This window comes from Anneissia japonica, unplaced genomic scaffold (genome assembly GCF_011630105.1).
Source record: "Anneissia japonica isolate Jap-2015-1 unplaced genomic scaffold, ASM1163010v1 scaffold287986_len575832_cov185, whole genome shotgun sequence".
NCBI classification, from domain to species: domain Eukaryota; kingdom Metazoa; phylum Echinodermata; class Crinoidea; order Comatulida; family Comatulidae; genus Anneissia; species Anneissia japonica.
The window spans coordinates 34,612-51,073 of NW_022692348.1; the positions used below are offsets into that span (position 1 = coordinate 34,612).

At 33.7% G+C, this 16,462-nt stretch overlaps 3 protein-coding genes across 6 annotated transcripts in view; 1 reads left to right on the forward strand and 2 right to left on the reverse strand.

Moving 5' to 3' along the window:
* LOC117100281 (kyphoscoliosis peptidase-like) overlaps positions 1 to 900 on the reverse strand; it is a 5,647-nt gene extending 4,747 nt beyond the window's left edge. The window contains exon 1 of the mRNA XM_033239931.1: positions 498 to 900. The gene's annotated coding sequence lies outside the window, so the exon portion shown is untranslated. The remainder of the gene's footprint in view (positions 1 to 497) is intronic.
* A 299-nt stretch (positions 901 to 1,199) lies between these two features.
* Positions 1,200 to 10,534, forward strand: LOC117100256 (transient receptor potential cation channel subfamily V member 6-like). Of its 3 annotated transcripts, none has more exons than XM_033239854.1 (15): positions 1,201 to 1,349; positions 1,811 to 2,409; positions 2,514 to 2,757; positions 2,981 to 3,330; positions 3,578 to 3,803; positions 4,226 to 4,341; positions 4,923 to 5,060; positions 5,413 to 5,523; positions 6,635 to 6,786; positions 7,108 to 7,217; positions 7,752 to 7,858; positions 8,116 to 8,277; positions 8,643 to 8,824; positions 9,729 to 9,897; positions 10,174 to 10,534. In XM_033239854.1, exons 2-15 carry the CDS (start codon positions 2,095 to 2,097, stop codon positions 10,327 to 10,329), a joined length of 2,538 nt encoding a protein of 845 aa, XP_033095745.1. In that variant the 5' UTR covers positions 1,201 to 1,349; positions 1,811 to 2,094; the 3' UTR covers positions 10,330 to 10,534. The 3 variants fall into 3 exon arrangements, with proteins under 3 accessions (XP_033095747.1, XP_033095745.1, XP_033095746.1); XM_033239855.1 differs by having other exon boundaries at positions 9,759 to 9,897; XM_033239856.1 differs by lacking the exons at positions 8,643 to 8,824; positions 10,174 to 10,534 and having other exon boundaries at positions 1,200 to 1,349; positions 9,729 to 9,891.
* A 1,203-nt stretch (positions 10,535 to 11,737) lies between these two features.
* LOC117100257 overlaps positions 11,738 to 16,462 on the reverse strand; it is a 22,721-nt gene continuing 17,996 nt past the window's right edge. For both annotated transcript variants that reach the window (XM_033239858.1, XM_033239857.1), the window contains 2 exons: positions 15,510 to 15,673; positions 11,738 to 14,011 (listed from right to left, as the gene is read on the reverse strand). In XM_033239858.1, coding sequence (XP_033095749.1) covers positions 12,227 to 14,011; positions 15,510 to 15,673 — 1,949 coding nt within the window. In that variant the 3' untranslated portion in view covers positions 11,738 to 12,226. The remainder of the gene's footprint in view (positions 14,012 to 15,509; positions 15,674 to 16,462) is intronic.

Sequence of the window (16,462 nt, forward strand, 5' to 3'; positions counted from 1 at the left end):
CAGTACATGAGTAGGAAATGGAATGGGTACTCAAACAGAATACAATCTGTCTCTTATACACATCTCTATGTATGGGCAAGTCATATTTTTTTGTCAAAGAAAATTGGATAGTGTGGATAGAGCTTAAGAAGATGTGTATAATAATAAATAATACCAGTGTTTAGATAGGAACCTGCGATGCTCCTATCTGAGCACTGGTATTGATAGGCCCTATCAAAATCAAAATCCACAACCGAGTTTATAAGCGTGGACCTCATCAGTGATCTAGCATAAGCCTAATATTTTTACCAAAAGAAACACAGTATACTGGCGATATACGTCGTTCGTCTCTGTAGACAATCTGTGTCATTTGAACGGTAGGCTATATGTCTGTACAATTCAACATAAAACTACTGTAATTCTAATCTCGTGAGTTCAACCACAAAATACATTAGGTTTGCACATATAGAACATTTATATTAAAATGCTACCACTGGCATGTAAATGTTTGTACTTACCTCTACATCCTGGACAATTAGAATAAGAAGAACATTAAAGAATAATGTGTATTAGAAAATGGAATCACCCACAGTGTTGCTATGGAAACGACAACAATGCATCTCGTTCAATGAAAAGATGTATTATATTTGATAATTCATGAGTATAAATAACACATGAATATATACACTGCAAATATTTATGCTATAGATTATTCATTTATTAGACAATAAAGAAATAGAGAAGTAATGAATATTTTCATATGTATAATTATAACGCTAGGCAGCTGGTTCGTTGCTCACACGTCAAATGACCTTATTGTAGGCGAGTCAATAAAGCTTGGACATTGATTGAGGGTGGCTTCATTGTACTCAGTACGCTATTGATTTGTTTGTTTTCTTTGTTTTCTTCGCTTTATCGTTTTGACAAGTGAATTATATAGCAAGGGTGATATCAACCAGAGCCCAGAAAACATTTTGTTAATCTAATAACTAATATAATAACACGAATTAATCGTTTTCTTTAATTTTCATTTAATCATTATTTTTAATTTGGAATCTTGCATTAGTTTACATTTTTTTAAGTAACCGATTAATAGCTTCTTAATTTCTTTTTTAACCTATACTTAGCTACAAGCAACAATAAATTATAGCGCTACAATAATAACAGGAAGGTGCCTAATCACGCATTAAAAAGCAGTACGGTACATTTACATGAGAAATGTTCCCATGACAACCGTTGTAACTGTCAGCATACCTTTGTAATACCTGATTATTTTGTTCAATGGCCAACGGAAACTGGGCTGGAGAAGAGCGTGGAACGTATAGAATACACAATATGGATCTATTACTTGGAAAACTGGAAATGGAAGGGTAAGGCTCCAATAATTCTTAATATTTTTTATATAAGTCTATATATCCTATAGTGTACGGCCAAATGTAATAGGTATATATAGGCTTATATTATGTATGTGCGTGTGTGGTGTGTGTGAGGGGAAATGGATGTATATATACTTATATACATATGCATATATACCTGATGAATGGCGATGCCCGAAAACATTGGTGCACTGAATAAACTACTTTTGGAAACACTGGACTTCTCCAGAGTTTTTTTTTTTCATTATATATGAAATAAATAATATGGATAAAATAATATCATAATAATAATAATAATAATAATAATAATAATAATAATAATAATAATAATAATAATAATAATAATAATAATAATATATACATATATGTTTGAATATATATTGTAGTTATGTATAGGCCCTCTCTAAGCCATAAATATCAGATTATATCTTGTCTTTTCTTTTTTAATCTTACAGAAATATGTACAACCAATGATCAGCTGTTGCATCATCATCACTATTAATTAATGATAAACTGTTCATTTAAAAGCAAACATGTAAACATTCTCATTGCTAACATCCATAAACAAAAATGGGTTTATATACTATGACGATGATTTCGGGCTCAACATTTATTGATTTTATTCTATTTAATATTAAAATGAATGAATATATTTACATCATTTTAGAATTTTAAACAAAAGACCAACTCAATTTAAAAAATAATACTATGATGGCATAAGGCTTTTAATTTCACAAACATGGGGAATATTTCTCAAAAGGCACGTAATAAGATTGAGTTTTTGGGAATAAGCCATGAGGATGGGCCTGAGACCGAATGGAGGCGTCAAAACAAGGCTTATGAACAGAATTCAATGTACAAACTGGTGTACTTTTGCGGAAAGGGATCGCTTATTGCAAAGACCAAGAAACATGGCGCTTCAAGCAAACGAATGAAAAAGTACGTGAAAATGAAAGTGCAAGAGTATTTGTACAAACGTGGAGACGGGAAGGAATTAACTAAAGCTGAATTTGCCAAGTACATGTACGAGAACAATTACTTTACAGTAAAGAAGGTATCAGATTTTATTTCATGACTCGCTTTATATTAACTATAGTGCCACACAGTTTTATTACCAATATTTATTAATATTACCGTCAGTTGTTTTGTTAAATTCAGGTTGACAGACCCCAATCGGAGGACTTGATCAAATACTTGGAAGATTATGAAAAGTCGGTCGGTTTTGACAGGTTTAAGCAACACCAGGTCTGTTGGGACCTCAACAAGCGAGGCGAAGTAGGAGAAACAATTTTACATCTGTGTTTTCTGAATAATACAGAGCATCACCGTGCCCTGGCCTACACACTGATGGAATGCTTCCCACTAATGGCGCTCGACATTTACGAAGGACCAGAGTATTACGGTTGTACCATTCGTTATATCTCATTCTCATTCAGTGACTGATGACGATGATATAAATGATTATATTATTTTTTATGATTTATTATTATTATTTTTATGATTAATTATTATTATTATTACTATTTATTGTTATTGTTGTCGTTATCGTCATTGTTATTATTATTATTATTATTATTATTATTATTATTATTATTATTATTATTATTGTCATCATTATGATGTAGGAGAAGGGATGCTGCACATGGCAATAATCAACAATGACATCGAATCCGTCCACCTCCTGATTAAATATCACGTTCCCATAGATCAGCGAGCAACTGGTAGATTTTTCTGCCCTAAAGACATGAAAGACAGAGCTATGAAGGAGAAGAATTTGTATACAAGTAAATATGAGGGCGAAACATATTTTGGCGAGTATCCACTGGCATTTGCTGCAAGTGTAGGTAGTATAGAGATATATGATATTTTAGTCAACGCAAGTCTTTCTGCGGAAACATGTGGGAAGGTTGATCCGAATGCTAAGGATAACTTTGGCAACACCGTCCTGCATATGCTTGTTATCCATAATCAAGTGGTAAGTGCTTTTCGTTCGTTTATGTATGTTTTTCTGCCTCGCTTTTTAATTATGTTACTGTTTTTTATCATTAATGAACACCTTTTTTTATTTTATACATGGTTTTGCTTTATATGACCCATATAATTTTAATTTGAATAATTTTGTACAAATGATGCCAAATATGTTCAATTCATGGGTTTATATTAAGCAAGAAGCATGTAAAGCAATTAATAATATTGGTATCATCCATTTCATTGGTTCGCAGCACATGTTCAATTATGTTGCTAGCCATAAGTTAATGCCTGCTGACCATGAATTACGAAACCATGCAGGACTTACCCCGATGGAGCTGTCTTTCCAGTTGGGCCGCAGTGAGCTGTTCTCCAATTTGTTGGATCTAGCTAGTGTGCCCCAGTGGTCCTTTGGAGAAATTACATACTCGGCATACCCCCTTTCATTTATTGATACCATTGGCCCAAATGGTGAAACAAGTAAGATTTAGAATTCATTCATTCATTCGTTTGTTCATTCATTCATTCATTCATTCATTCATTCATTCATTCATTTATTCATTCGTTCATTTATTTATTCATTCATTCATTCATCCATCCCTCAATGCATTCATTCATTCATTCGTGCATTCATTCATTCATTGATCATTTTTTAGTTTACCATGATTATATACCCTTTGCATTGTACTATTATAAGTTGCAATGAAGTCTTTATTCTAATATTTTGGTAACCTGTTTTACGATCTAAAATACGTAAATATGAAAATACGACGTTACCAAATATAATTAATAAACAGTTAAACAATCTATTATCATATTTACTTATTTATATAACTATTCATTCATTTAGTCCTTTGTATATGTGTCCATTCATTTTTTCATTCTTTTATTTTTACGTTCAGATGAACATTCTGCGTTAAGAATCATCGTTCGTGGAGAAACCCAAGAGCATCTTGAAATGTTGGATGGAGAAATTATAAACACCCTGCTAATGCACAAATGGAAACACTATGCAAAGGTTAATAGAATGCTAGTAGGCCTACAAATAGACTTATTGTTTCAAAAAACTCCCCTCCATGATAGCCAAAAGTAAAACACTTCGAGGGTTCTCCAAGGTATCATAAAATAGAAAATAGAAACATACACTTGAATTTTTTTCGATAAAAAGTCGTAAAAAATATATAAAATATATACAAAGAATTCATAACAAAAGAATAAAATAGGCCTATACAATATAAATTGTAATTTTATTTACAAATTGTTCAAATTATTATACATTAGGTTACATGATATTATATTTTTAAAAAAACAAGTACGCCTAAATGCGATTTAGTACAAAAGCATTTTGTAAACATTGTTATTATTTGCAGGGTAAGTTTATCTCCAAGTTGTTTGGACTATGGTACTTTTGAGCTTCCTGTCACTTGCGGTGCTCCGCCCGAAAGGAGATCTACAATAAATTGTAGTAATTTTACTTACAAATTGTTCAAATTACTATACATTAGGTTATATGATATTATATTTAAAAAAACAAGTAAATGCGATTTGGTACAAAAATATTTTGTAAACATTGTTAATTAACATTGTTATTATTTGCAGAGTAAGTTTATCTTCAAGTTTGTTTGGACTTTGGTACATTTGAGCTTCCTGTCACTTGCGATATATCTCCGCCCAAAAGGAGATCTCATGTCGTCAGATGCTAATTCTGGTCGTTTGGCAAAATTCGATGTTTGCGTGGTAAATCATAGTTTTTCACTTTGTGTGTTTGATGTCCAAATCTACGTTTAGGCCTATAAGAAGCTAGGCATAGGCCTATGTTGCAGCGGCAGCGTTGGGCGTTCAGCCCACCTGGAATTAGATGAGGGTTAAACAAGCTTTAATAACGTTTTTTGTGTCAAAATAATTTACATTTTGTAATATTTTTTTTTTATTGCTTTTAACATACATATAACAAAATAATATAATATAATGCAATATTACAATACACAATCTCATCTCATCTACATTTTGTAATATGATTTTTTTTTTGTTATATTAATATATCCTCAAATATTCAATTTATTATTATCTATAATACCCTTTTGATCAGGTGAGATGGTTTGCCGAAATTTGCGTATTAATAGGATGCGTTGCAAAAACAATCATTGAAGTTAGAGAAGTCATCTCACGAGGATCCATTAGATCATACTTAAAAAGTCTGGTAAGATTTCCGAATGTATAATCGTTATTATATTACTATCAAATCGCAGAGTCACTTAACAGCAAATAGGCATATCCTATTTGAAATTAGCTCATTGAATGAATTCGAAGGACAAATATTATAGCATGTTGTTTATAAAGTATTCAAAAATATCCTAATTGCAGTGAAGCATATCTGAAATGTATTCATAGTGTTGCAATGTAAAGAGAAAATGTTTACTTGTCCCCCAACGATACAGAAACCTCAGCAATATCAAACAATTTGTATATTTTATAAAAGGCATTTTATAGTGCATTGTACTCTCAGACAATGAGCAGTAGAGTAGAGGCATGAGAGAATGAAGTCTTTGCAAATAGGCCTACATATTAGATGCCATGATATACTTGCTTTTAATATAAAGTTTAAAGATGTATTGTCCCCTGAAAATGATAAACAAATCATTCAAAATAGTTTTAAAATTAACTTGCTCATTTTGCGGTAACATAGACCTTCAAATTATTAACTTGACCCTGATTTTTATACTGGATAATGATAATAAAAATAATAAAATACTTCCAGTGACTGAAAGCATGTTTCTATCATTTTTCGCTGTAAATGAGTAAATATTTTTTAAATACACTAATTTTTATGTTCAAGTTGATAATTTTTATGTTACTTCAAAATTTCAAATATTAATTTTGTATTTTTTTTTCGTATTATGCATTAGACAATACATCTTTAACAGATTGCACTTGCACCTTATTCTTCCTAGTAGTAAAACAACAGGCGCTGCAGCAATCAGCTGCAGCGGTTTGGATCGCTGCCTGGCCTTATGGACCTTTCCGCTAAGCTCCGCCCCTTGGATATTGTTGCTAAGGTCCCACAAGATGGCAGTGTTAAAACATACGCGAGCACGTGCGTTTGTGGGACAACACATGTGTTTGTAAGACGCGCGTGCATTTCTAGCGCTGTTCTGATTGGTCAGTTGTTAAGTTTGATTGACACTCCGGAAAGGTCTATTGCCTGACTGGGCCCAGTTTAAAACTAAGAAGAAATATGTACAGGAGACGTATAGTCTTTTAATTATGTATTTTACAAATTTCTTGATTCTATTTTATTGTTTGATCAACAGTATGGGATGCCTGCTAAATCTGCATTCATAATTGCAATCATCATGCTCTACCTCTGTGTACCTCTGCGTCTGCTCAACTTGAAGAACGTAGAAGAACTGTTCCTCAGCATTATCTTACCTTTCTCATGGCTTTACATCTTGTTCTTTTATAGGTACAGTATTAACAGGGTAGATTGTATCACATGTGGTACTGAATACTATTACTTTCTTAGGCCGATAGTTGAGGCAGGTAGTTTGAAGCCAGAAAGAATGTTAACAGAAACACAGTTATTAGGCTAACAATATGGTAAAACAATGTTGCTGATTGAATATTTTTTAATTTAAGTTCTCATTAGAATGAAAAATCTCGACGTTTGAATATAATATTTTACTAATTATTAGAAGTTCTTGTGTAAATGTAAATTGATTAGATTAATTACTGATATATATTGTAAGATTATATTAATTATTTTAATTTTTGTCCCGTCTTTTAGAGCTATGAAAGGTTTGGGACCATTTGTCCACATGATTTATGAGATGTTACGAGGAGACCTTCTCCGCTTTTCCATCATCTATGGAATCTTCATTTTCATGTTTTCACAAGGTAAAGTTAAAATATTCAAATCTACTATATGGGATGTGTAATGAACGAACGTCAGTTGTGGAGTAACAGGGGTCAAATAGGCACATGCATCGTCATATTTGAGTCAAAACAGCGGTCCGCCCATTAATAGACCTTTCCGGAGTGTAGATCAAACTAATCACCAGAACAGGATTAGGAATACGCGCATGTCCCACAGACACAGAAGTTTTCGCACATTTACGCTGCTTTGTAAGACATCGACGGGGACATCGACAATAACATTCAACAGGCAGGGCTTAGCGGCACAGTCTATTCTACCCTTTCGTGCCCTTCCCCTTGTTCTTTGTCCATTTTATCCTGTTGTGCAAATTCGTAATTTACTCGTAAATCAAAATTAAGTCATAATTTGAATAAATAAAATAATATAATTAAGCGCTTTTATCAACCCAATGCAAAATTAATAAAATGTAGTTACAGGGTTGTCAACACTGCTGCATTGAATATATTATAGGCTATAATATACATTCCTCATCATTTATACATATTTTCTTTCAGTATTTTTCCACATGTATAAAGATACTGACGTAGAAACGAGTGATACATTCGCAACAGTTCATGGTTCCGTAATGTCTGTTTTTAAAATGACGTTCGGGGATTTTTCCGTAAGTACAGGTATTATACTTGGTTTAAGATTGGTATAGGCCTATATATTTCCACAATCAGCAATGGTAAACATAGAAGCTGAGGTGCTGCTGCCCAATTATCAAATATTGCTGAGCAAAACTCTTTTCGTTTTATCAATAACCAGCTGTTTGTAGAGCGTGTAGCGATTTTATGGTACCCAGCTATTAATGAAGCAAATAAATTGTTTCAAGCATATAACATAATGACATGTACTGCGATTTTTTTTTATTTATAGGATGATCTATTTGACCAAACTCGTCATTGGTTTTTGTCAAGAGTTGTATTTGTTCTATTCGCCATCTATCTGCCGATTTTATTACTGAATATGTTGATTGCTATGATGGGTCGAACTTACACCATCATCGAACAGAAGGCAAAGAGAGAGTGGAAAAGACAGGTTAGTGTTGGCTTTACAATTAGTTTAACCTCTTATTAAGTAGAGCCTACTGTTATTATGCTGTTTATATTATATACATAATTGAATGGTAATATAAATGAAATGAAAATAATAAACAATAGCGGAATGAATTCTTGTACGGATGGATTCATTATTAAACGGACGGACGGGTGTGTGTGGGGTGGGGAGACAGATGAATAAATAAATAAATTATTTAATGGATGAATGGATGGATGGGAGATTGTATATGGATAGAGATATCAATGAATGGATAGATGGGTGAACGAAAGAAATGAATAGACTACACACTAAAAGCTACATTAATATCTATTTTATTTTTATTTTTTCTTCAAATTTGGTTATAGTTAGCAATCATAATTTTGAATGTAGAAAGAGCCATTTCCAAAAACGATCTGGCCAAGATGCGTCTTAAATACTCAACAGAGATTAAGAGAAGGCGTAAACGAAAGAAAGTTCCAAGGAAGTGGTCGCGTGCAAACTCATTAGCAAGTATTGTGACTGCCGGGGTGGCATTCAATGAGCTAAAGTAAGCACTGCCATTAATGTTAGGTTTTAATATTAGTTAAAGTTATTAAAAGAATATAGGCCTATTGGAATGCACGGAAGCCCGTTAGTGCCACCAGTGAATTAAAATTTCAGATCATAATTATCTGGCGGCCGCCACTTAACAACTCTGAAAATTTAATTCACTGGTGGCACTAACTGGCTTCCGTAGGAATGAAATATACATAGTACATATATACGTAACAGAAGAAAGTGCAGACTCATTAGCAAAGTATTGTGATTGCCGGTGAGGCATTCAATGAGCTAAAGTAAGCCCTGTCATTAATGGCGAAGTTTTATTACTAATATAATTTGTTAAAGGAATATATTAACGAATATTGTAGGAAAATTATCTGTTTTGTTGGGCCAATTATTGTACTTATTGTGGTTGTCGGTGAGAAATGGAATGAACTTAAGTAACCACTACCGTTAATAGCGAAGTTTTATTACTAACAAAATTGATTAAAATAATATACTGGAACACATAGTCCCTACATGTATACACCTTCTTAGTAAGTAAAATAAATTAAATTAATTGGAAATTCCTAATTTATTGAAAAGTTAGCTACAATAGCTACACTCTCTTAAATAATCTTTACTATCTATAATTAATTGAACCATGGACCTATTAATAATTGATTAATTATTAATAGGTCCATGATTGAACCGTGTATATCCTGTCTCTTATACACATCTAGATGTGTATAAGAGACAGGCATTCAATGAGCTAAAGTAAGCACTGCCATTAATGTTAGGTTTTAATATTAGTTAAAGTTATTAAAAGAATATAGGCCACTATTAGATTTACTAAATACATTTATCGCACGACGGTTTTCAAAGAATGTTACACTAGCAGAAATGCTGTAAGCACTCTATTCTCCATCCAGTTCAAATACAGAATCTGTGAACAATTCTAGAATGTATCAGCCAAATGTAAAATCAGAAGAGGAAACAGATGAAGAGGAGGTGGAAGAAACATTTAGGGCTTTGATGTTCCTAAAGAGATCAGATCCTGCTAGCAAAAAGAACTCAATGCAAGCTAAAAGGCTATGGAAGGCAAGTGATATAGACATTATGAAAATCAAGTGATAAGATATCATGGAATAGTGGTGGTGATGGTGGTGGTAACAATGATGATGATGATAATGATGATGATAAAAATAAAGATGATGATATTGATGATGATGATGATGATGAAGATAATGATGATGATGATTCGACGATTTTTTAGCCTGGTATAATATAGTGTAAAATAATGCTTATAACTATTTCAAATTGCTCTAAAAGCTTGAAATTAACATGTCGCTTATTTTTATAAATGTTTTACTGTAGAAATCGGTGAAGTTGGTACATCATTCAAAGAAAGTAAAGGAAAGAGCAAACAGCAATTTAGAAGGACACACGTCAGAGTTAAAAGAAAACATTGAGACTCAAATGAATTTTAAACCAATGCTTCAAAAACATGACTTACCAACAGTTACAAGCTGAGATCCATCAGCGCTGCAATAAAAAGTTTTTTTTTTCACATATAATACGGGTTTTTTATGTTTGTTTATATTTTATTCATTTACCTATGCTATATACTATATTTATGATTATTGTTGTCGTTATAGTCGTCGCCATAGTCGTTGTTGTTGGTGGTGTTGGTCTTCTTATTGTTACGCCATTTTAAAATACAGCATAAGACATAAAAGAGAAATATCCGGGAGATTTATTTTATTTCACATCCAACATCCGCCACTTACAGAATGGAATAACATAAACAAAGACAACAATAAAGAACAATCCATTTACAATACACACAAAAAAACAGTAAAAAATCTAAATATATATCTTAATTTTACGTTAAAATGTTCTAAACGAATAATAAATATCAATAGAATTATCTTTATCAACAAGTGAATTATAAAATTTAGGTAATCGAACGATAAAACTAAATTCAGTAGCATTAACTCGAGAAAATTTAACATTAAATAAGGAACTAATAGAATTAAGACATCGATAAGTTTTAACAGATAAACCAAAAACGGAAATGAGATCAAAACCATAACCTCCATTAATGTAATTATAAAAAAAGAGATAATCAAGGTAATTTAGTCTAGAACTTAAAGTAGGAAGAATGATATAATTGGAAGGGATATTACAAGTACGAGAAACAAATTTAACAAATCGTTTTTGAATAATGTTGATTTTAGTAAGGCCATGTATTAGACATGCAATTAAAAATAACAGAATTAAATTCGATATAAGGTCTAACAAGTGAACAATACAGATCAGTTAATGCTTTTTGGTTCCTAATATTCCAACAGTTACGCTTAATTCTAGCATTCTATTAATTTTGCAGCAAACCTGTTTTATATGCTCATTAAAAGTCAACTTATAATCAATAGTAGTACCAAGGTCACGGTGAAAATGTACGACTTTGAAGACATGGCCGTTTACATTATAAAGGAAAGAAATTTTAATATTTAATATTAATATGTAAACGTAACCAAAACAGTCAGAATATGTAAGAGTCACGCTTTCGCGACGTATCACTCAAAAAATCGCCATTTAGTAATAGGGATTTTCACTCGGGGAAAGTGTAAAATAATTGCGAGTCTTCTTACAGTCACTCTATAAGAGTGAAATTCACGTTCTACTGTTAGAGAGTAGAACGTGATCGACAGCTTTAAAATGGATATGTAAATGTATCAGTATAGTATAGTATACTGTAATCATTGTATGTTTGAAATTAAATGATTATTGAAATACTTAGGGTTATATTACTTGGGTTTACAAGACTTGTATTTAGGTTATAATGTTTTAATCAGAGTTAGACCTATTTTTCTTACAGTACATTAATCTCAAAAATATATGCTGCATACTCCAATGCAAGATTCAATATATAGTGTTAGATAATGATAGATAAAGTATTTCAATGTTTTATTGTACCAGGGGCGTGGTAGAAAGAACAGTATAAGGCAGACCCGCAACCAGAATGCTGTAAGGCGGGGGGAGGTTTCTATGAGAATCCAGGGATAGGGTAGGTGTGAAGGTCACTGGAGCCGATGAATTCTAGCATGTAACAGGTGAACTTGCTCATCATTTGGATGGATTTTGATATAAGTGAAAGTTTGACCGGAGACAATAGTCTCAGTCAAAAGGGAAATCACTTGGAAAAGGGGGTGTGGTGGGGTATTTCTTTAATCATTGTTTCCCATAGTCTTTCATTTTTGAAAACCATTCAAAATATGGTAATTCCGCGATGGCCATGCTTGTGTTTCTGCTTTTTTTTTTTTATAGATTATTTGACTTCATTACACGCTACCATTACGTTATGTACATCTTTGGTAACATTTCAGTGACAAAATCACTAAGGCATAACTAGTGATTGGTGATTTTCTCATACACAGTGTATAAGCCAGCCTCCGCCATAAACAAACTTGTCCTGCACTGAATTTGATATAAATAAACTGAATTTATAATAGCCTTTCTGGGATAACTTGAACTTTATAACAATTTTCTTAATTTGACCATCGCTTGTCGTTACAGAATCAAAACTATCTGTTAAGTTATCCGCTTGATTACGGAAATTTAACTTTCCAAGAATTTTTCCTCGAGGGTCTGTCGATATAATTAGTTTGCACTCAGCTCCAGAAGAAGTGGAAATAATGGACGATTCTGGTGTCACTACCGAGAAGCCATAATCAAAAAAGATTTTAAGAGGACCCCATGGTCGTTTATCATTTGAAGGAAGTTCCATTTGTTTCGACTTATGAGCATCTATCACAGACTGATCTATCATCCAACTACCTAGATGGTCAAATTCAGAGAATACATCAAAACGGTAAAATCCAGCCTCGTGTGGATAAAATTGAAATTTGTATAACATCTTTTCGTCGTTTCGTTCAATAACAGAATCTGCCAAAACACACTCGTGCAAATCAGTATCTGAATTGTCCTTTAGGCTGAAATTAAGACCTGTTGGCTTATTCAACTCCGATTCGATAATTAATGTGGAATCTTCGTCATTCGGATAGATTGTGGAACGGTTTGGTGATATAACTTGCAAGTTGTTGACCGTCATTTTGGAAGCAATACTTCCCCATGGTACATTTTCATTGCCAATGAACAGCTCTCCCTCATACAAATTAACAACATTAAGTAGCCAACGTCCTATTAAATCATTAGATTCCGCGCCAATTTTTCCTGCGAATATTTTAAATTCGTAAAATCCCGAGACGGGTACACGAAATCTAAAACTCAATTTAACATATTTTGTTCCACGTGATCGATTTGTCTCAGCACAGACCCAACTACTTGTTACCTTGTCGTTTTCAGCTTTTATTCTATAAGAAAGTTGGATTTGTTCTTCGTTAAAGCTCAGTTCAAAAACGGTCTCGTCTTTATTACACGTTATTTCAGAACCTTTTTTGGGGTTTAATAATATATCCAATTTGGATAAATTGTCGGCTGGTCCCCATTGTCGTTCCTCAGAAAGGTACGATGGTAACGGCGTTCCCTGCTCATTCTTATTCAAAATCAGATAAGTGGCAACTTGCGGAAATTCATTGTCATCAACCTGATCATTGTTAGGTCTGGCTCCAAGTATCAACGAATATTCTCCCTTCTTTGGGCATCGGATATTAAACACAACTTTTTCTGGATAGGCATTTGCAAATACATACTTATTAAGTTGGCCTAAGGATTCTGAGTGTCTGAATTTGAATCTTATTGGCTCACCCCCAGGTCTATAAACTGTAAACTTAGCGTACCCATCATCTGTTTCAATGATGGGGAAGTTGACAGAGGATCTAAATCCACCATCTGTGAAAGCAGGAAGTGATCCTAGGAGACTTGTGAATTTGGGGAATGGCTGTGAACCACTGACGCATGTCGTGTGTACATTAAATCTTAACAACCTATCCTGGATCATTTTCTTTGAACGCTCTGACAAATTCACGGGATTACCAAATATTACAACACTGTACGATCCAGCTCGTGGAAGACGTACAAACAGCGTTGTTACCTTCTCATTTGTAAAAGATGCTACTGAATTCTCTACGTGTTTGCCTGTTGCGTCATCTATCAATGTACTCCATAAGTCCATCTTCCACATACTTTGAAATTGAAAATCAACTTTATTTGAATTTGTTTTAATATATCCAGCAGTCGTTAAAATCGACATCTGTAAGATAACAAAATAAAAAATTAAATGATTTAAACAGTCTTAGACGTTTTCATATCAGAAAGTCTATACAAGATGATTTATATTGATTTATATTTACAGTACATCAGAATGGATTCATTAGTGTTCTTTATTGTGAGACACAAAACCCCAAATCATACCATGAGAATCTACATACGGTTCCTTGTCAATTGTTTCAATGAAAAATTAATGTTTGTACTGTATTGTAAAATGTCAAGAATTAAGCACTCGCGTCATTACTTATCCAAACAAGAGCGACCGCTCACCAGGTCCGCGCGTTCCTCCATGCTTAAATACGGTACACGCGCAAATTATTATATTGGGTTTTTGGAAGAGCTATTAAGATAGAAATTTTTAAATAATTAGAATGTTTTTTTGTACAAAAAAAAACATTTAGAATTACCATTTGTACAAAAGTAAAATAAATTAATTAATTAAAGATAAAAAAAGAAGACGCGTTTCGAACTCACGTTCTTTAGAACACATTCTTAACCTACTGCGCCATTCATGCGACGTGCAGTAATTTTTAAATAATTAGAATGTATATTTGTACAAGGAAAAAAACATTTTTAGAATGATCATTTGTACAAAGCTAAAATACTTAAAATTTAAAAAAAAAAAAAAATTCTTAAAATTGGAAAAAAAAAATTGAATACCAAAACGCGTTTCGAACTTAAGTTCCTTAAAAGACATCCTTAACCGAAGGTCGCGAGTTCGAATCGCGCCTCCGTGTTAATTTTCTTTTTAATGGGCACTCGTTTGAAAAATGAAAAAAAAAATAAATACGCGATTCAAACTTGCTAAATACGTGATTCCGCGCCATTCATGCGACGTACACTCTTGCGGTTGTGGTAAATAGTAGTAATGTAAAGTCCTTACTGAAACCCCTGTTTTGTTTTGTAGGTGTAGGTGAAACCCTGGGCCCAACTACAAAAAAGCGCGATGAACGTTTGAAATTCCCTCTAGTTTATGTGTACAAAATTTCCTGCACGTCCGTTCAAAGCGGGCGACCCTGGACGCTTTTAAAGTTTGAAACCCCTGTTTTGTTTTGTTTTGTAGGTGTAGGGGGAACCCTGGGGTAAAACTTAAAAAGGCGATGAACGTTTGTTGGAAATCACCTCTAGTTTATGTGTACAAAATGTCCTGCACGTCCGTTCAAAGCGGGCGACCCTGGACGCTTTTAAAGTTTGAAACCCCTGTTTTGTTTTGTTTTGTAGGTGTAGGGGGAACCCTGGGGTAAAACTTAAAAAAGGCGATGAACGTTTGTTGGAAATCACCTCTAGTTTATGTGTACAAAATTTCATGCACGTCCAATCAAAACTGACGACGTTGGACACTTTTTAAGTGTTTAAAGTTTTGGTAAACAACAGCAAGAACAAGAACAACAAGAACAAGAACAAGAACAGCAGTGAGGCTCTGGGTCAGCGCTTCGCGCGGTCCAAAAAGAAAATAAAATGGTAAAAATTACCAAATATACCTTATACAAACAACCTGATGGAAACACGCGTGCCTCGAGTGTCCATTGCTTTAAGTCAAGTTCTTCGTCGTCTGGTTTGTGAGAGTAACGCAGCGTTTCTGGCGGGACTAAGAAGTAGCCCTCATTCCACTGGAAAATATATTCGTACTTTCTATTCTCTCTTTCTATCATACAAAATATAATGACAAAAAACGTGAACAAATTCGTAAGATTTCAAGGCTATTCCTGACTTTGGCAACTAGGATGAAATAAAGGTATTAGTATTAGAAGTATGCCTACAGTAGCAGAAACAACACTAGCATGAGTAGGATAATTATTATTATTACTAGTAGTAGTAATAGTAATAGTAGCAGTAGTAGTAGTAGTAGTAGTAGTAGTAGTACCAACAGAGCATGCTTTCATGCGTTAACTGTTAAAGACCAAAGTAAATTAATAGAGGGATTCGGCGATGTTTGTTTTCAGCCGGTCACGTGACCTACGGTGGCTGTAACATGGAAAACATTACAGTACAGTGCGATCGGTGTGAAAATATAGGAAAATGTTATGTTATGGTTTCGAAAACTGAGGTGGTGTTTTCTCCTATCTGTGAAAGTTCTTCCCTGTGCCCTTCTATTTCGAATCCACCGCTATAAAAGAAAATGGGTGGGGCTGACATACATAGAAAATCGAAGTACTCAATTTATGTCGGCCGCCACTGGTCTCAACAGGTTGGAACTGCCTCCCCCCCCACGCTTAGGTTGAAAGGTTGAATACCTGGGTCCTATGCTATGCGCACGCTGCAACTGCCTCTCTGTGGTTTTGTTTTCTTTTACCACACATTGAAAATCGTTTTGGCCAGGTACTCAATCTGTCCGCCGGTACTGTCCTCGCTGGAGGCGAAATTCGCGATAGTTCGGTCCGTCCGGGAGGCATGCGTATCTAGGATAAGTCACAATCGGGCCTATCCAATCGGA